Below are 21537 nucleotides of genomic sequence, written 5' to 3'. Positions count from 1 at the left end.
AGCATAGTAAAGAGTCTGAGGACAAATTATTCAACTGTTTATCATACATAAGACCGCATGACTATGATACAAAGGGGGGTTCTTTTCATTTAACGTTACAATATACACAGCAAGTCCGGACCAGATCTTACAATCTGCACACAGGTATTTAACCTTTTCCATGCTGTTTATGTTTTACAATGCACAGAAGTCCTGTAACCAAACCGTGTAGTAAAGCACACAAAACTGGACTGTAACATAACACAGTATGCAGAAGCATTGGATTTTATGATTTCCTTTATGTTAATAGCGGTTTAAAAACTGCTTTTGTTTTTTTGGTGCTTGCTAAGATGTGGCAACCAGCACAGAAAAAAATGACCTGACCCATGTACTATCTTCCCCTCATATTCCTCAACAGCAGTAACTACTGACTCCTTCTGATACTGCTATACTCAAGATGATCTCCTTTTATTCACTGTAAACCTTTATGAACTACCAAGTTCAAAAATCATCCACAGGCTTGACATTTAATTACAAAATAAATATGGATTTCCTGATTAACAACAAAAAAAAATTTGTGGATTATAAAAACGGATATTTTCCAAGTTTCCATTCACATTCACATAGTTTTAAGCCTTTCTTTTGTCACTGTTTACATATAAAAACCTGCTTTTGTTCAGAAAAAACTGACCTTGTCAGCCCCATGGAATTGACCAATAAAAAGTAATGTGGTGTTCTGCTGAGTTGTTCTGAACAGGGTTATCGGCAGAGGTAGATTACTGCTTCTTTCCTAGGCTTCTTTGATCTTGGACAGATAAATTACTTCTCTTCATTCTCCCAATTCAACCGCTCAAAAGTATAACACCCTAAAATTGGTCAATTTAAAATGGGAACGCAAATTTAGCCACTGCCAGCCTGTGTTACATTAAGGCAGCAGAATCTCAAAACTAGGCACCTGTTCGACACCAGCCCGTTCACTTCAGGTCACGCATGAGAGTTCTGCTTTACTCGTGCTCGGATTTTTGACCTGTCGGTGCAATCGAGGTCTTGCTTTCAAGTCTACAAGGAGGTTAATCAGGAATACACGAATCAGCTGCTGGCTCCACAGCTTCTGGATCCAGTGTCCCTTTACCTTCAGAAGCCTGAACACATTTAGAATGTAACAGATGTTGGGATCTTGAATTAGAGGTCAATCTATTATGCTCAGTACACAAGATTGCTGTAGATGTATTGGCTATGGATTCAACAACAGTTCCAGTTTTGTTTAAGCAATAGTACAGCCATAATTTTCAACTGACATTTAAAAATGGTCTAGTTACACCTTGTGTCAAAGTGCAGAACTGCTACATTATTGGTTACAGACATCTATGTGCTATAAAAACAGCTTTGGTACAATAAATTATCAAAAAAGAAAATAAATTTTTGTAAAATTCACAGCATAATTGTGAGGCAAAAAAGCAGTCACATAAAATTCTGCATTTTTTAAAAATGTTCAGGATGAACAGAAGACATCTTTGTGCAGAAGAAATGGTGGAGATACCACGTGCCGAGAAAAAAAAGCAAAAAAAAAACAAAAACAAAAACAAAAAAGTAAAAAGCAGGAAGGGACACAGCTGTAGCTATTTCCATCAAAGCAAACCACTACTTCTGTGACCTTCAACCAATAAGGAAGTCAACTTTATGACACACGCAAAGTGACCTTGCAATACCTTACAATTAGTGGGTCACAAAAGTCTATTTTAAAAGAAAGGCCTCTTGAATTACCCATTCTCTGTGTTTTCAGCATTAAGGACTGTCTGCAAAAGCATGTCCAAAAGTGATTGCATCTGAAATGGTAGGCTCTTCTAATTTCGAGTCCAAATCCATAAGGCCAAAGGTTATCCCAAAGACCACCACTCAGACCTCCCCAGGACTGGCCACGACTGACCCGTTGATTGCTTCTCAGTGCACCTTGGTTAGGAGACCGGTCATGTTCCATTACTATCTTACTGTGGCGTCTACAACAGGAGACCCACAGGATCCCATGTAATTGCTGCTTTGCTCCTCAGTAGGTTCAGACAGGAGAGTTCTGATCCCCGCCACTTAGCATGCTTACTGTGCCTTACAAACTCCAATACAACCGTCCCTTCCATAGAGCTGAAGGTGATGTTTGTGTAAGCTGGAGGTCCCTCTTCCTTACAGTACTGCATTTCCGTGCCCAAGTGTGTTTAGAGGACTTAAAAACCCAAATTTCCCACCCCCCCACCCAAAACAAAACAAACAAGAGAGGGGAAAAAAAGGGGGGGGGAAGCAAAAGAAAAAAAAAAAACACCCTCAAGGGGCCCTTTATGCAAATTATGTGCAGTGCCTTTTTATTTTAAAATTAGTTGGCAAATGACCAAGACCAACATCTGAACATTAACTTTTGTGGAACAGAAAGACAAAAAAAAAACCCCATTATGACTGGGGTGTGGCAAGTTAAAATGGGGGAGGCAAAAAGAGGACACCTCTGCGCTATCCATGACGATGGGTTTGGACATGGCTCTTTTAAAAACTTCATTGTGCCTTTGCAATCTTTTCAAGTTAAAAAAAAAAAAGTCAGCTTTGCCCTCTTGTAGCGGTTCAGTGTGTTAATCTCCTTCTGATGCAAGCAGCTTTGCACTTTGTTTTTTGGAAAAAAACACCACTTCTATAAAAACACACAAGAAACAAACTCAAGTTTCAATTTAGTCACGAGCTAGCTACAGAACTCTGTTGCACACAAACTCCTGTCATGGGGGACTCTTCTCTATCAGCCCCTTGCCTCATTGTCAGATGTCCTTCAGTCATGTAATGTGTAGGACCTGTATTAGCAGAAAATTGGTATGTTGGATGTCCAGCTATGCCAGTCTCTTGGCGGGGATTGGAGTAGACGGTTAAATTAACGTCCATAGCTCCATTCTGTCCAAAGTCCAAGGTATTAGCAGCCACTGGGCGGTTCTGGTAGGCCTGATTGCCTTGGTTACCAGTAGAGGAGGAAGATGTAGAGGAAGAAGTAGTTGAGGAAGACAGGGATGTCATGGAGTGGTGACTATGGCCAACCTCCATAGAATCCTGGGTAGAGGAGCTATTCGTTGGAGAATTGTAGACCCTTGGCCTGGTCCGGTTACCCAAGGCTTGTTGTCCATGGTGGTGGTGGTGGTGGTGGTGGTGGTGATGGTGATGGGAACTGTTTCCATGGTGATGATGCAATGCATTCTGCTGAGGGGCTACATGAAAGGTTGTTTCTTGAACGGGATGAGTTTCAACAGTGACCTGTGTAGGAGCTTCAGTGCCTGACCAACCAAGGGGAGCAGGAAATTGCTGACGCACCTGTAAGAAGATTTTTGAAGGATTTATTCAGAGTACTGTTTCCAAGCTTTAATTCATCTTCCATCAAAAACTATGACAACAGCATTACACTAATTAGAGAGAGGGGATTTTGAAACTTTCAGTGTGTTAGTTCTACAATGCAAAATTCCAAATATATTTAAATGAAAAGGTATTTTACTATGAAAGCTGCAATTTTTAGCAAGCTATACCCATTAATAGGCTCACATATTTCACTGGCCACTTTCTTTCCTTGGGAGCATTGTTTATGCCAGGGTTCAGCAAACTTTTTCTGGAAAGAGCCAGATAGTAAATATTCTTGACAGGTTCAAAATGAGTTCTTTACTTCCCCTGTAAAGCCCCTCTTCTCACCATCTTTCCTGTTTCGGTAAGAACACCCTCCCCATTAGCTGCTCAGCAATTCCTCCATCCAAACCATAAGCAAGTACCACTGAGTCGGCCTTCAAAACAGAGCCCCAACCTGACCTCTTCCCTTCGTGTCCACCACCATCCCTCCTCTCCCAGGCTCCTACCATCTAGCTCTTGCCTGCACTGGTCCAAGAGCCCCAGAAATCAGCTCCCAGCTTCCATCCTTGTGCCTTTTTCCAGTCCATTCTCCATAGTGAAGAATGAACTTTTTAAAAACACAGATCCAATCACTTCCCTATTTAAGATCCTTTAATGATCTCTCCGTGCCCTTAGAAAAACAAAATAATCCAAAATCCATATAGCAGTCTGCCTCATCTGGCCAGTGTTTATTTCTCCAAACTTCTCCTCTAGCTATGCTTCCTCTTGCTACCCGGGTTCCAACCACACCAGGTCTTCCTTCTAGTTGGTATTTTTCAAATGTCTCAGGGCATATTTGTGCCTACTGTTCCTTTCTGCCTAAACTGCTCGGATTTCTAATTTCTGCTTGGATTCTTCTTTCTCATTTCAGTTTGAGTCTTCTCTGACCACTCTGGATAAGGCTGCCCCAACTCCTGTGGCAGAAGCTACTAGCTGTCCACATGGCTGCACTATACTTCTCAGCCTCCCCCGTACTTCGGTATGGGCACATGACTAAATCTTGGTGGAACATGAATGAAAGCTTCTAGGTCATGGCCAGACCTGGCCCACAAATACCTTCCACGCCCTGCCTGGTAGATACAGCAGACAAGTAGGCCCTAAGGGATGGTGGAGCCCAGGACACGGGACAGAGCCGTGCCACTAAGCTGAATCCCTACAGGACCATCACATAAAAAAGAAAGAAACCTCATACGCTTTAAGCTACTGTATTTGGGGGGTCTGTTATCAGTCTGGCCTACTCGAATCATAACACATCCCACCCAACAAATAGCCAGCTGTTCTATATCACGTTATCCAGCCCTGTTTTCTTTTTATCAATTAATGGTATTTGCAATTTCTATTAATTTGATTTTGTTTATTTACTGTGGCACTATAAGCTCGAAGAAGGCAAAGCCCGCGTTTCTTTTATCAGGAGCCAGCATAAATCATTAAGTATTTACTCAACAAAGGTAGTCTAAGAACCAAACTTCAAGAAACACCACTGAAAACAATCCAGCAGAAAAATAGCCAGAAAGTTTTCAGGAACTACTAATGGTTCTTCAACTATGAAGCTACTCAAATTCATGTATAAAAATAAATAATCAAAATAAAAATATCCTCTGTCCAATACCATTTTTCATTTCAGATTGATCGAAGGTAATCACACCTTCGGACTATTTCTCCGAAGTCTTGTTAGTGGAAGGCTATACTGGCGAAACTACATGGAGAGCAATTTGGCAGCAGCTGTAAAAATCACAGATCACATCACTCTCTGACCTGTGATGTCACATCGAGGGGTTTCTACCACAGTTACACTGCATGTGTGTGAGTGATATGTGTATGGCATTCCAGCATCATCTGTAATAGTAAAAAAGACTGGAGGTTAACTAACTGTCCATTAACAGGGACCTGGGGAAGTGACTTATGGCCCTCTAAACAGTAGAGTACCGTGTGACTATAAAGAAAGAAGGATGAAAAAGTTCTCCATATACTGATATAGAAAAAGCTCCAAATATATGTTAAAAAATACATGTAAAACGTGTTAAAAAAAACAAAAACACAACACTCAGGATGTAGAAGTGTGCACAGCACACTATTTGTGTACAAAGATTAAGAATATGCATCTGTACGTGGGTATGTGTAAAATATACCAAAAACCAGTAACACTAGTTCAGAAATTGGGTGACTAGAGGACATGGAAGGGAAGTCTTCACTGAATCCCCTTTTACACTTACATATTTTTTTAACGATATATCATCTATTCAAAAAATTAAATTAACAAGGGCTTAAAGCAAATAAGGCAAAATAATGACTTCTGTGAAATACAGGTGGGAGGTAAACAAGTGTCTCATGTTACTCCTGGCCCATGTCTATGTGTTTGCGCTATCTCATGCATTTGGAGGGCAGAAAGGTAGGTGGTTCTAAAGAATTCAACGTTTAAGCGAAGACATGAAGTATAAATGGTAGTGACTACAATAGAGAGAGGAAAAGTGTCCGGGCTGAACACAGTACATGAGAGAAACATGAAAGAACATGGGTGTCTTCTAGAAATGGAAAAAAATCCAGTAAGACCAGAGCAAATAAAGAGGAGAATGCCCTGAAAAGGGGTCAGGCCATGGTGGTCACCAAGACCTTCATAAGAAGTCTAAATTTCCTTTTAAGTACAAAGAAAAACCAAACGCTGGTTTAAAGTAGGGAAAGGCCACATCAGACTGCTTTACTGAATGTTCCGTGCCTGTGGAGAAGGGAACAGTGTTGACCGCTGGCTGAAACTGGAAGCTGGAGGACCACTTAGAATATTCTGTATAGTAAGACAGGCTGGAGACGGCTGCAGAATGGGGTGAAGTACAGAGAATAAAAGCATATTTAGGATATTCAGAATCCACACAACTTACTACTTGATTCAACTGCGGGATGAGGGAAAGAGGAGTCAAAAATGAGCTCCCTAACCCCCAGGTGTACGGCTGGAACAAACGGGCGCCCCCAGCGCCATCTCCACGAAGAACCCCCCAAGGGTGGAGAGCTGTGACAGGGTGCAAATGCAGTTATACGGCGCATCTGCAGTGTCCCGTCGTAGAGACTTTTGAAGTGATGGTTACAGTAAACAGAAAGAAAGGCCTCGGGCTCAGGACTGAGGTCTGGGTGAGAACTGAAGCTGGAGGAGTGACCTGCATCGAGACAGTACTACAGTCGGGGTGGCTGGGTAGCTCAGTCAGTTGGGTGTCTGACTCTTGGTTTCCGCCTGGGTCATGATCTCGGGGTCGAGGGATCAAGCCCTGCATCAGGCTCTGTGCTCAGTGTGTAGTCTGCTTGTCCCTCTCCCTCCTGCTCTGCCCATCCCCCTGCTCAGCTCTCTCTCAAATGAATGAATGAATGAATAATATCTTTAAGAAAAAAAAAAAAAAAAAAAAAGGATGGTACCACAGTCATCAGTAAGGGTGGGCAGAAGAGAATCCCAAAGAGAAGACGAGGAAGGAAAGGCCAGAGAAGTGGGGGGCAAGTCAGGCGGTGACCTGTCAAGGGAAAAAGAAGGAGAGAGCTTCCAAGGGGAGGGAGGAGCCAGGACTGTCAATGTGGGTGAGGAATGAAAAAAGGCGAGCATCTGAATGCCCACTGGCCTCCTCAGCAGTGATCGCAGCTGACGATGCAGGAACGGCTTGGAGGCAGCCTGACTGGAGCAGACTGAAGAATTCTTCAGGGATAAAATAGAGCCCACCCCCACCTCGCAGCAAAATGTAGGGCCAGACAGACACAGAAAGGTCTAGCTCCAGCTGGGAGAGACTTGGGGAGGATCAGACGCTGACAGGAAGAAAAATCAAGCAGAAGAGGAGAGGCTGTAGCCCCAGGAGCCAGAGGCTGAGCAAAGGGCAAAGTCAAATGCAAGGAGGAGGAGCGGGCAGGAGCTCAAGGGGGGCTGGCCTTGGGCAAGAGGGAAGACCCTGCCTCTGACAAGAGACAGAGGTGGAAGAGAGGCGGACAAGCACTCAGGCTGGATGAGGCGCTCCTGGTCTGAAGACTCTCCTTATGCAGCAAGAGCGAGGTCACTGAAGGAGAGGTCAACAGTTTCTACAAAGAGTAGAAGCAGCACCTGAAACAATGATTAAAGAGAACGGAGAGACAGGAGGGGACGAGGAATGGTCAGAGTGCCCAGAGAGACCGGGGAATACTAATTAACGGTGGTACCAACTGTCCACGCGTGGGGTTTTCTCCTGTGGCATCCAGCAGACCCGGCCACAAGAATGGGGGATGACAGTCAGCAACCTCAGCTCTACTTCGCTCAGCAAATAACACACTGGCCTCTCATTATAAAACACTGTGATGTGCTCAGTAGGAATTAACTTACTATTTTACAAGGAGCATTCAATATTTTTACTACCACCATCTGCTTCACCCATTTTTTAAAAAAACATTACTCAATTACAGCCTCTTCTTTAACAAATTTAAAAAACAAAGGAATAAAAAATCCTCAAAAAAAAAAAAAAACACCCCACCCCAAAACCAAACCAAACCAGACCAACATGAAGGTTAAAATCAAACCACAAACTGACTTGGAATCAAGGACTGTTAGTGATGAAAGATCACAGGGAAGCAGTCAGAGCAAGTAATCAAGATCACGAGCCGGGAAAGTTATCTCACCCATCAAGTGTCAGTTCCCAAAGTAAAATGAAAACTCGAACGTGTAAGGCTCAAAACACTGCTGTAGTAAAGGAGATAAACACAGGAAAAAACAACTGGAGCAGTAGCTGGTATGCACCCCAGAAATGTTAGCTGTTTCTGAATAATGAGAGAGAAAACTGCACGGATGTGTTTTAGTTACAAACACGTTAGAATTCCCTATAAATGAGGAAGCTACCATGACCCTTTGGAGAAAATGACACAACCCTCCGAAAGGCCCCCGGCCCCCACGGCTGCTCTCCCTGGGCACAGCAGGGGACGGCGTGAGCGGCGCGGAGGCTCACCTGGGGACTGTGGGTCTCACAGTCCATGGCCTGGACGGCAGCTGTGAAGTGCCCGCCGCTGTGCCGGTGCTGGTGCGTCGGGTCTGACCTGGCTCTCCCGCTGTTGCTCGTCCCCGACGATCCACCTTTGGTAGCACACACAAGACAACTTGTAAGTCTGAAGTTAGCTTTGCTCAAGTATATATCCTACAGCTGTAACACTGAAACTGAAAGCACGTCACACACAGAAAGCTGTAACAGCCTGAAAGCGGATCAGAAAGTTAGCCCACTCTCTAAGTTCTTTCCCATTAGCCACTGAACTATTTGGTTTTGGTTACATCAGAGGAGAATTCAACCATGTGAACAAAGTAGTTCTATTTAAAAAGCAATTAAAAATTTTGGTTAGTAGAGAGTTTCGTTTCCAACTGCCAAGCAGACTTTATTATGCGTAATTAAGTACTGGAGCTTTGGGGCAGGTGGATTTTTTTTTTTTTACTAACTACAAAGAATAGACTTAGGTCAAGTAATTCCTCCCTATCCCACCAACAAGTTTTTAAGATACTTTACAATAACCCCCATTTGGTAAAGAAAACAGTAAAGCCCTGCAGGCCTAACCTCGGGCTAAGAACCGACCTGAGCTTGAAGACGTACTGGAGGTGGTGCCCGAAGACTGGGACTGCTCCATCGCAGGGCTGGTAGACACACTATTACTTGTGTTAGTGCCTTCGTCAGCTGTTTTCTTGAAAAAACTGTGCTGCAGGGCATAGTAAGGTTGAATTCGAGTTTTGGGGTCATAATCAAGCATCCTTAAAATGAGGTCTTTGAACTTCAAGTAGTCAGCTACAGTATGACCCGATTCCCCAGCACGACGCCCACCAGGTCCTCCTGTTTCTACTCCGAGAATATTATGAAGTTTACGGGTTCCTGGTGGTTTATACTCCTAAAGAGAAGAAAGATAAAAAGGCTTTCTCTAAATTTGATGGAATATGTAAAAGCCTACATAACTTCAAATATGCTTAAATCTATTACGTACAGGCCCTTATTAAAAAGAATGCTTTATAGTTAGATCCTCTGTATTTTCATACATTACTACTGCAGATGCACTTAGAGAAATTCAAAATAATTTTGAGGTCAAGAATGACTGTAAAGATCACGGAGCCCAGGGCTTAGCCAACAATGGCCTGGCCTAGGGGGTGTTTTTGTCCAGCCTCAGCCATAAATGGTTTTTATATGTTTGGAGATTGTAAAACCAAATAAAACCAAGTAAGATGCCACAGAAGCCCACGGAGCCCACACCCTGTGCTATCTGGTTCTTCACGTGAAGGAGGTGTGCCAACTGCCACTCCAGGCATGTGGTTCTGAACCTCTTTTCTGCCTGATGCCCCAGCTACCCTGGGTGCCCCTTTCTTTCACAATGGCCGCTCTCCAGAGCTTTGGTCAACACTGCAAGTAGGCTCCAAGTTAAGATTCACTGGTTTAAACCTACTCACTTACACTTTTTAAAAATTTATTAAAAGTAATCTCTACACCCAATGTGGGGCTTAAACTCACAATCCCAAGATCCAGAGTCACACCCTCCTCCGACTGAGCCAACCAGGCGCCCCTTTGCATATATTTAAAGAAATTAAAAGCAAATTATTTATACCTCCCTTTAGAGTAGGTTGAATAATAAATTACCTTAATGCATTGAAATTTTCTGAAAATTCATTTTTCAAGAGAGGACAGCGTAACACTTAAAATCCCTATGAATACTGAATTTATTCAGAACAGCATCACTGGATTTTTACTTCTGGTGACAAGGTAGAAATTTGCAAGGGACATTGCTCTCACTCTAGAAGCAAGAACAGGCCAGGCAGGTAAGCCGGGCCACAAGAACAGTCCATTTTAAAAGCCCATTAGAGTGCCTAGGACTAAACAAACCAGAATTAACTAAATTCCAGAAAATGAAAAGCCCTTCTTGGGAAAGAAGGGTCATGAGATGGGCGAACAAACGCCAGAGATCTGGGTAAGCATCCAGCCCAACTCTGAACCAACTTGTGGTGGTGCGGAAGGACCCAAGGCTGAGGGCAGGCCGACAGCCCAGACGGGAGCCCCCAGGGCACTGAGAGGCTGGGGGCAGAGCAGCAGGCCGGACAGAGACTGCGTGAGGCACCGACATGAGCAGGCTGCTAGCTGGGCCACAATGTACGGAGCGCTCAGGTCTCCACAGACACCACTTAAAATCTATGAACACGGTGGAGAATAGAATCTAAGCTGAGCAGACAAACGAAGCAAAGCCCAGATTCAGCTTAACTACAAAGGAAACTGACCTAGCCCCACACTACGATCCGACAGAATGAGAGGTGGGTCTCTTTCTGGAGGGAAGCAAAATTTACTTCCATCTCAAGTGTTCTTAAATACAAAGTCTGGCACACATTTAAAAAATCAGATACAAGAAATATTAAAAAGATGGGTCCATAATCAAGTGAAAAAATTAGTAAGATGACCCACATAAATGACCCAGATGTTGAAACTGGCAGACAGGCATTATCAATAATTATGACAAATACGTTAAAGAATTTAGTTCAAAAGGTGGACAACATGTATGAACAGATGGGGAGATTTCAGGAGACAAGATGAAAACCATACAAAAAACCAGAAAAGAGGGGCGCCTGGGTGGAACAGTCGGTTGAGCGTGTGACTGCTCTTGGTTTTGGCTCAAGGCATGACCTCAAGGTCATGAGATCGAGCCCCGTGTTCGGCTCCGCGCTCAGCATGGAGTCTGCTTAAGATTCTCTCTCCCTCTGCCCCCTGCCTGTCCCCTGCCAGGCATGTTTTCTCTCTCTCTCTCAAAAACATAAATCTTAAAAAAAAAAAAAAAAAAAAGTGGAAATGTTAGAACTAAAATATGCAATATCAGAAATAAAGAATTCACTTAATGGTTTTAACATAAGACTGGACTCAACAGAAGAAAAAAATCAGTGAATAAGAAGACAGAGCAAAGAAATTATCCAAACTAAAACAAAAAAAGAACATAGAATGAATAAACCAGAGACCTCTAAGATAATATAGTGCAATGTAACATACATTTAAGTAGAAAAAGGAAAGGGGAGGGGAGGAGAGAAGAGGAAAGAAAATGAAAAAGAAAAAAAAGAAAAAGACTGAGCAGAACAAATATTTGAAAAGACAAAATCTGAGGATATTCAAGAACTGATGAAAGAGAACAACCCACAGACCCAAGAACTCTGCAAACTCCAATGAAAATAAATACAAAGAAAACTAGTGACATAAGAGTCAACTTATTGAAGAATTGAACATAAAGAGAAAAAGATCAAAATCAGCCAGGGGAGAGGGAGAAACATTACACATGGGGAAGGATGCTTAGAAAAACCACTGGCTTCTCTTCAGAAACAACGTAATACGGAAAACAATGTCATTAACATCTTTAAACAATGTCATAATTTCTTTTTTCTTTTGCTGAAATGTCAACCTAGAATTCTATATCCATGGAAATTTCCTTATCTTCCTTAAGAAGGTAAATAAAGATATTTTCAGAGAAACAACGGCTCACAGAAAATCACCACCAAAAGTTATTCACTATAAAATAAAAAAAAAATTAGAAGTTCTGTTCTGAAGGAACATAATACCAGCTGGAAGCCAGAAATTGCAGAAAGGAACAGAGAACTGCACAGGTAAACAGAAAAGACTGTCTTATTACCTTCATTCTTTGGGTGTTTAAAATTTTCTTTAAAAGTCATTTTTTATTTAAAGCAGTGGAGTTGTTTGTTTTGAGGGCTGTGACACATGCACAAGTGATATACGATGACAAGTGCACAGCAGGTGGAGGGTTAGGCAAAAGCACATGGTTGACTACATGGTTTATCAAGTAATATTAGAGGAATGCCAACTGATCACTTAAAGACGCATATAACACTAAAAATTACACACAAGGATGCCTGGGTGGCTCAGTCGGTTAAGCATCTGCCTTTGGCTCAGGTCATAATCTCGAGGTCCTGGGATCGAGCCCTGCATCGGGTTCCTGACTCAGCAGGGAGTCTGCTTCTCCCTTCTCCCTCTCCCCCTGCTCATGCTCTCTCTCTCTCAAAAATAAATAAATAAAATCTTAAAAAATAATTAAAGAATAAAAATTACACACAAAGTAATAGCTCCTCAATAGAGGAGATGAAATAAAATACCAGAAAGTATTCCATTAACCCAGAAGAAGGCAGGAAAGAAGGAATGGGGAGAAAGGAGGTAAGACAAGACAACACTTTAAAGCTCAAACTTCAGGGTTTTTAATGAATAATTAAATGGATTAAAAATTCATCATGAAAGAAGGAGACTAGCTGACTTGATTAAAAGGCATTGACAACTTACATTGCATATAAGAGTCATACTTCATATATAAAAATACAGGCAGATTTCAAGTTAAGGGGTAGGAAAAATATAGACTATGTGAAGAATAAGAAAGCTGGTACAGATATAGTAATATCAGACAAATCAGACTTAAAAATATTACTAGAGATAAAAAGGGACATTTCATCATAATGAAAAATGAATTTACCACAAAGTCACAACACTAAATGGGTACATACCTACTAAGAGAGCTTCAAAACACATAAAGCAACGAAAGGGGGATTAAGACAAATCCAAAATTATCTCTAAAGATTAACATTCCTCTCTGTCATTGCTAGAATGAATATCTACAGACACACATACACACAAAGTAAGGATGTAAAAGATACGAAAAAAAAAATCAAACAACCCAACCTACACTGACATTTGTAGACCACTACGCCAAACAAACGTATAAAATACAATTCCTAGCAAGTGTACACAGAACATTCACCAAAGATTCATCTCTCAGAGAGATCACCTGCTATAACATAAAACAGGTCTGAATTAATTTTAAAGGAGTTAAATCATGTTTTCTGACCATGATGCTACTGTATTAGCAATCAGTTAACAATAAGATGTCTAGAAAACCCTCAAATATTTTGAAATTATGTAACAACATTCTAAATAACAATGGGTCAATAAAGAAATCACAAGGGAAATTAGAAATGTTTCAAAATCAGTAGAGGTGCTGCTTGCAGTTAAAGCAGTAATTAGAGGGAAATTTATGCCTTTTTTAAATGCTATAAGAAGAAAGTTTTTAATAAATGATCTAAGCTTCCACCTTCAGAAACTAGAAAAAGCAAATTTAACCTAAAGTAAGAAGAAAAAGAATAATAAAAAGAATCAGTGAAACAGAAACAAGACTAAACAACAGTAAAAAAAAACCAAAAAAACTGGTTGTCTGAGAAGATTAGTACATGTGACAAACCACTAGCAAGAATAATAGGGGAAAAAAGGAGAAAACAGAAATGCCCGACATTAGGAACAAAAAGAGACACCACGACTACAGATCCTCCAGAAATTACAAAGATAACAATGAAATATTATAGGTAATTTTATGCTAATAAAGCTAACAACTTAGATGAGGACAAGTTTCTTGAAATACATACCTACCAAAATTTACTCAAAAAGAAAATCTGAAGACCCACATATTTATCAAAAAATATGAGCTACAATTAATAACCTTCTAACAAAGAACATCCCCGGTTCCTGATGGCTTCATCGATGAACTCTATTAAAATATTTTCAAAAGAAATAATGCCAGTCTTATACAAATTCTTTCAGAAAAATCAAGAAAGAATACTTTCCAATAGTTTTATGAGACCAGCATAATCCTGAGATCAACATCTAATGAAGGTATTATATAAAATTTTAGACAAATATCCATTTAATGACAAAATTCCTACAAATACAGACTAACGAACTGAACTCAGCAATACATATGAAGACAGTATATCAAGGCCAAGTGTGGTTTATCATAGGTTGAGCTTAATATTCTAAAAGTTAATTAATGTATTTTACCACACAACAGAGAAAAACCACTGTGATCATCTCTATAGCCGCAGTAAGCATGTGACAACGCTGGAAACCCACTCGTGGTTTAGAAAAACAAACAAGCAAAACACTTCTCTAAAAACACAGGAAACTATTCCTTCAACCCGACAGAGGGCTGTAAGAAACATACAATTAGTACCATACTTAAAAATATTGAATAAATGTATCCTTTTCCCACCAGAGTGGGAACATGGGAAGATGTCTGCTCTCATCATAACTACTCAACATATGGAGGTCCCAGTCAGTTAATAAAACAAAAATAAATAAAGGCATACAGATTCAAAGAATAAAACTGTTCATTTGCAGAGGACATGATTAAGCAGGAAGTCCTACAGAATCTAAAAATAAACAAAAAACTAGAATAGGTAAAACTGAGCAAGGTCTTAGGATACAGAGTCATATAGAAAACTCAGTTCTATTTCCACATATTTGCAATGAGAAATTAGAAGATGATACTTCAAAAAGGACACTTAAAATTGCATCCAAAAAATTAAAAATTAAATAAAATACACCTGAGACTTCTGCACAAAATACTACAAAATGCTGCTGAGACAAATTAAAGACTAAATAAATGGAGAGACCATGTTCATAGACTGGAAGACTCAATGCTGTTAAAATGTCTGTTCTCCTGGATGGAACTTCAAATGCAAACCAAACAAATTCCAGCAAGATTTTTTGGGTACAAATTTATAAGCTGATTCTAAAATTTATATGTAAATAAAAAGGACCTGGAGAATAGAAAAAAAAATTCTTGAAACAGAAGAAAAGGGCTGGGGGATTTATACTACTTGAACTTAACACTTACCACACAGCTACAGTAACCAGCACCATGGTACTGGTTCAAGGGCTGATCAACCAAAGCAACAGAACAGGGTGCAAATATAGACCCCCAATTCAACAAATGATGCTGCAATGCTTAGGTAAGCATCTGGGGACTGAACATCAACTCCTACACCTCATTCCATATTCAAAACTTAATTCAAGATGAACCACAGAATTCCAACCATAAAAAACTAGGATCAAAAAATCTTTTAAAAGAAAGCACAGCATACCCTCACAAACTTGAGGAAAGCAAGTATTTCTTAGGATACAAAAACTAGTACTATTCATAAAAACCAGTTGACAAATTTGATTTCATTGATATTAAAATTTTCCGCTCATCAAAAGAAACCACCAAGAAAAGAAATAGGTAAACCACAGTCTGGGAAAAAATACTTACACAAATGTGACAAAGGACTTATATTCATTACATGTAAAACAAAAACAAAACAAAACAAAAAAAAACCCTGCAACTCAATAATTGAACAACTCAATAATAAATGAGTAAAAGACTGGAAAGATGGTTGCAAAAAAAAAACCAAAAAAAACAAAAAACCCAAAACAACCTATGAATGGTTAATGAGCACATACTATTAGTCATGGAGAAAGGCAAATGAAACCACTATATAGACCGTGAGAATGACTGATTTAAAAAAGACCAACCATACCTAATGGTGAAGATGTCATGCAGCTGGAACCCTCCTACACCGTAGGAATGTAAAATGATAAAAACATGGAGAACTGTATTTTCTTGTGAAGGTAAACACACATATACCCTATGACCTGGCAATTCTACCTCTAGGTAGTGATCCCGGAGAAATGAAAACACACATGTACAAAAGATTTATACAAGAATGTTCCCAGTACCCTTATTCATAATAGGTCCAAATCAGAAACAACCCAAACATCCACTGACGGGTAAATATAGATAAATTAACAGTATTTTTATTCAGTAGAATACTATGAGGCAATAAAATGAAAGAACTTTCTAAACACACAACAATATGGATGAATTTCCAAAAACAATGTTTGTTAAGTGAAGGAAACAAAATAATAAATACTATAGGATTACATTCGTATGAATTTTGCATATGAACAGGCAAAGCTAACCTATGACGACAGTAATCAGGAAGTGGGGTGAGGTGGGATGACAAAAGAGTCACCAGAGAACTTCTAGTGTGGTGGAAATATTCTGTGCCTTGTTTTAGGTAGTGGTTACATTGCTGTACACAAGGGTAAAACGAAATGAACACGTAAGGTATGCATATGTTGTACAAAAACTATACTTTAACAAAACAAATCTTAATTCTTCATCCACGTTCCCCACCAAAAAAAATATACATACAGTAGGATACAGATTTCATTACCAGGAAGCTAAAATGCGCTCTTGAAACGTAAGTGAGAAACTAAAAGTAAAAACTAAATCATTGAGAAAATAAAAGCACAAAGAAACCCAATGACAGCACACGCACTCAGTTTATACTTAGGGTTAAATTCCCTAGTTCATCCTTTATAATGTAATCATTTGGTTCTGGATTTTTTTTGTCATTGCAAAATTTATTTCTGTTCAAAGACAAATAGTTATTTTATACTTTAAAAATCAAGTCTAAATAAAATCTTTAAAAAAAAAGGGGGGGGGGCGCCTGGGTGGCACAGCGGTTAAGCGTCTGCCTTCGGCTCAGGGCGTGATCCCGGCGTTGTGGGATCGAGCCCCACATCAGGCTCTTCCGCTATGAGCCTGCTTCTTCCTCTCCCACTCCCCCTGCTTGTGTTCCCTCTCTCACTGGCTATCTCTATCTCTGTCAAATAAATAAATAAAATCTTAAAAAAAAAAAAAATCAAGTCTAAGCCAGCTGCTAATGGCAGTTAAGGGAAATCTCATAAAACCTATAGCTAATTTGTATTAAATGGAGGTTAAGATACTCACTTTCAATTTTAAAAAGGGAAAAGATCCATCTACTCTTTTCTGAAGTGCCCCCTCAATAATTTTTTATAATAATAATTATAGCTCAATCTGGGAGAAATGATAGGTTACAGCCCACACTGGCTTAACTGTGGTTTTCTAAGACAGAAATATGAATGCAATGGGATGAATGTTTTATTTAGAAAAAAGAAAAAAAAAAAACTGGGGCGCCTGGGTGGCACACTCGGTTGGGCAGCTGCCTTTAGTTCGGGCCGTGGTCCCAGGGTCCTGGGATCGAGCCCCACGTCAGGCTCCCTGCTCAGTGGGGAGTCTGCTTCTCCCTCTCCCTCTGCTGATCCCCCTGCTTGTGCTCTCTTGTTCATGCTCTCTTTCTCAAATAAATAAATAAAATCTTAAAAAAGAAAAGAGAAGAAAACTGGCAGAAGAAAAAAACTTCAAAATGGAGAAAGTAGTAGCCTGTATTGCAGAGAGATAAAAAACATAAAGGAACTTTCACATCCTCCATGCTAATTCAAATCGACTGGTAGGAGCTACACTGAATGCTGGGGAAACTAAGAAGGATTCCCAGGCTGTATTTTGGTTCAGGGGGAAAGGGGCCAGGCCTGATAAGCTAGCGATGTGGATAAAGGCAAAAGGACTCAGGAGGCCTGCACAGTATTTTCCACCCCTTTCTTAAGGGGAGTAGGCACAATTTGGCTGCCAGGTTTTACATTGCCTGGAACTTTAGAGAATCAGGCACAACGCAGTAAGTTACAAATCAGCTGTGAAAGATACAATTACAGATAGGTTTTTAAATATTCTAAAGAAAATAATTCAACATTAAGAGTTGAGACTCCAAGCTATGTGAAGGTGAGTTAAAGCAAATAACCATCATCTTCAGTTCACTGGAAATGACACCTGGTGGCAGCATCGCTAAAATGCAAGGACAAAATAAAAACTGGAGCAAAAATAAAATCTCATACGTGTTAAAAATGCAAAACTACAATCACAAGGTGTCTGGTATATATATCACATACAATCAGACATTTATATATTACATTCGCTTTATACTACGAACAAGCTAGATAACAAAATATGATTATTTTCAGATACAAAAAAAGTTAAATCAAGACGCAAAATTGCCATTATTTACTCTGTTAAACTGACATCGTTTAGGGAGCTGAAAAAAGTTCTCAGCTGAAAGAAACTTACTAAAACAAACCTAATGATTTGAAAACCTCACTTTGAGGATTTTGGAGATGTGACACTCCTGCTATCTCTGCCACTGAGCTAAGAACCTGCACTGAAATCTATACAAGGACTCCAGTCAGTTCATATTCTTGTCACAAACTGCCGAAGTCAAAAATCCTTTTCTCCCATCTGAAAAAAGAAAAAAAAAAAAAAAGCAGCGATGTACTGCAATTATGACCTCTATTGCTCACAGCTGCAGTATTGTTAACTGTGACTTCATTACAGACCCACACTGCGAGGAAAAAAGGTCAAACTTACTGATTCTACTGCCGAAACGAGGCACGGTGGTTTGATCGGCTGTCTCACAAAGCAGACACAGAGTTTTCAAAATGAAGCCTTAACTCTAACCATGAAACAAACACTGGTCCATACAGACAGTTCAGGTCAAACTACACCCAACTAAAGAAATACACGCCTACATTATTAAAGAAGAAATTGTTAACTTAAAACACGGATGGTCAAGTAAACACAAAATGAGCTATAAAAAGACCGCTCCAATAAAATAAACAACATAGGCTCAAAAAACAAAAAGTTTCCCTATTTTACCCGTTTTCCATCTTTGGTCTTCTTTAAGTTCCAAGTGCCATCTGGCAACTTCTCAAAGAACTTTCTTGCTTTTGGTGCTTGGTCAAGAATATGAGCAGGTGGAATACTCAGAACTTCCACTATTTTATTCATCTGATCTACCTGTATTAAAAATAAAAATAAAAAAGCCTGTAACTTCTACTGTAGTGCATCCTACATCTGCTCATCAATTCATTCATTCATTCATTCATTCATTCATAAATTATAAACAGAGTATCTCCTGTGTGTCGTGTGTCAGGCACACCTCCAAGCACTGAGCATACGATCATGAACAAAAGAGATAAAGTCCCTGCCATCCTGCAGTCCCCTCATTCCACACAGGACAGGGCAGATAATTAAAGAAACACATAAAATCAAATAACCATCCAAAAAAAAAAAAAAAATCCCAGAGGCTTAATAAAGTGTGAACCGAATAAAGTATTCTTTTTGAAGTGCAGATTCATTCGCTCAAATACCAAGTGTCTACCATATGCTAGAAACCACACTCAGTAGAACAGAGCAATAAACAAAACAAAAATCCCTGACAAAAAGTTTATATTATAGGGGAAGAGATCACTAACATACAAATACGTAATTAAAAGTACTATGTCAATGCCAACTAAGAACTACGGAGAAAACTGAAGGGAAGGAGAGTGACAAGGGGCACTGCCACGGGTACTAGAGGATCATGGAGAAGACGTAGGAGAGCAAAGAGCTACGGCAGTGAGGGAAGGAGCCATACGCTCCCTGGGGACAGGGCCTCCCACACACAGAAAAGAACGAGTGCAAAGGCCTTAGTTAGCACGGGCCTGTGGCTACTGTGTCCAAGGGACCACACACCCAGGCTTTGTGCTGGGACCAAGACAGTGAGGTGAGGCAAGGCTGCAGAGAGAAAGCAGGAGTCAGAGGAGGGGATTTTCGAGCCACTCAAAGGACTTGGCTTTTACAATGAATGAAAAGTTCACTGAAGTTTCAGGTGATTTAACAGAATATAATTAACTGTATTTCATCATATTTTAATTTTAATATAATTAATACAATAGAATTTAATTAAGTACTGTTTAAGCTCATGAAAAAGGCATTACTTTACAGGGTAATATTACTGATAACAAAACAATACCAAACACACACTATGCCAGCTACTGCCCAGGAGTGGCTCACCAGCTGTAGTTCGAAGGAATTAACAAGATGGAGGGGACAGATTTCTGACACCACACCAAAAGTTGTATAACCCAGTATAAGTAAGTCATTAAATTTTGTTGGCCCTTCTTTTCTTATTTATAAATGCATGGACTTATCAAGATCTGTAATGGTTAACTTTCCTTTAAAAAATGAAAAACCCCAACCAATGGAAGTCCAATTCCTCTCTCTGACTGCCAGAGAGCACGGCCTCTCCCATGCCTTCCTAGGCACTGCCTCTGACCTCCAAACATCTTCTGAGAACACAGACTGAAAACCCATGAATTAGAACAATGACACATCATCTGCAGCCCTAAAATTCTATACTCCTAATTCACCCTCAATTATTCAGATCAAATACCCATCAAGGCTACTGGTCATCACTTCTTAAATTCCAAATCATACTCTCAAAATTTACAGCGATGTTTTACACTGTTCTCAGGGTGGCCCTCATGCCTTTTATCATCATTTCCGTTATAGTATACTTAAAACCTGTAAAATTTAAGCCAAATGCTTATTTAACATTTACTAACTTGCTATTCTCCTTAGTAGCAAATTAAAAGATCTCACTTCCCAACTCAAAGTCCTAAACTCACCATTATGATAAATGAAAAACTTTAAAAATGGATAATATAAATTCAAAACTGTCCCAACATTTGAATATTTAAATGAATAAATAGACATCTTTTTCTAAAAACAATTTTTCAGATGACACTGTCATAGATTAAAAACAAAAAGAAATTATGAAAACAGAAACAGAGTTTTGAAAGCAATCCATCATATACCTCATTGGCTCCACTGAACAGAGGTTCTCCAGTGTGCATTTCAACCAAAATACACCCAAGGGACCACATGTCAATAGCAAGGTCGTAAGGCATTCCCAGTAGCACCTCTGGAGACCGATAAAAGCGACTCTGAATATACTGGTATATCTGAAATATATTTTAATATCGTTATTAATTCCAACACAAGTTTTGTTTAATTATGCTCCACACTGAATTAAGTACATTTATCTAATATTAACAGAAAAAATAATTGGCTAACTCCTAAATTTGGGTTCTGTGTACTGATTTCAACCTTCTATTACAAGTATTGTTTAAACGACTAAACATTTCAAGAGAGTAGGTTACTCTGACTGTGAAATGCAAAACATACACAATTCAGGTCCTTCCATTTAGTCCAATCCTAAGTGGTAATCAAGATACACACCTTAAAACAAATAATTATGCCTCTTAGAAAAAAGACATTACTGAGAATAGTTTGTTTCCCTATTAATTATTCTTTCCTGCTATGGCTGGCACTTGGTTTACCATTAATTTGAAGACAAAACTGTATTTAAATTAACCTAAAGAATGTATTTCAGCATTACGTCAAATAAACTCTGTACAATGTAAATGAAAATTCAGGTATCTATACTGTATAGTCTCACAGATAAATCTGAGAAATGCTGCTATATAAAATTCAACTGGGAGTCGTTTCTGACTAATCACTTCTTCCCTGCCCTGTCCTCTTCCACCTCAATCTAAGACTTCTTAGAAAAAGAAAATCTTGAAATGGATAGTGTTCAATGAAGTAATCGGAGAATGTCTTAAGAAACAAATT

The 21537-nt window shown here is 39.6% G+C and overlaps 1 protein-coding gene across 6 annotated transcripts in view; it reads right to left on the bottom strand.

Moving 5' to 3' along the window:
- Positions 1–21: 21 nt before the first annotated feature.
- DYRK1A (dual specificity tyrosine phosphorylation regulated kinase 1A) overlaps positions 22–21537 on the bottom strand; it is a 144719-nt gene continuing 123203 nt past the window's right edge. For all 6 annotated transcript variants that reach the window (XM_045813504.2, XM_045813503.2, XM_045813507.2 and 3 more), the window contains 5 exons: positions 20721–20867; positions 18739–18879; positions 8922–9228; positions 8310–8434; positions 22–3309 (listed from right to left, as the gene is read on the bottom strand). In XM_045813504.2, coding sequence (XP_045669460.1) covers positions 2689–3309; positions 8310–8434; positions 8922–9228; positions 18739–18879; positions 20721–20867 — 1341 coding nt within the window. In that variant the 3' untranslated portion in view covers positions 22–2688. The remainder of the gene's footprint in view (positions 3310–8309; positions 8435–8921; positions 9229–18738; positions 18880–20720; positions 20868–21537) is intronic.

This window comes from Ursus americanus, chromosome 4 (assembly GCF_024610735.1).
Source record: "Ursus americanus isolate L20-20 chromosome 4, mUrsAme1.1.p, whole genome shotgun sequence".
Taxonomy (NCBI): domain Eukaryota; kingdom Metazoa; phylum Chordata; class Mammalia; order Carnivora; family Ursidae; genus Ursus; species Ursus americanus.
The sequence above is the reverse complement of the archived record's forward strand: the minus strand, read 5'-3'. Positions and strand labels throughout refer to the sequence as shown.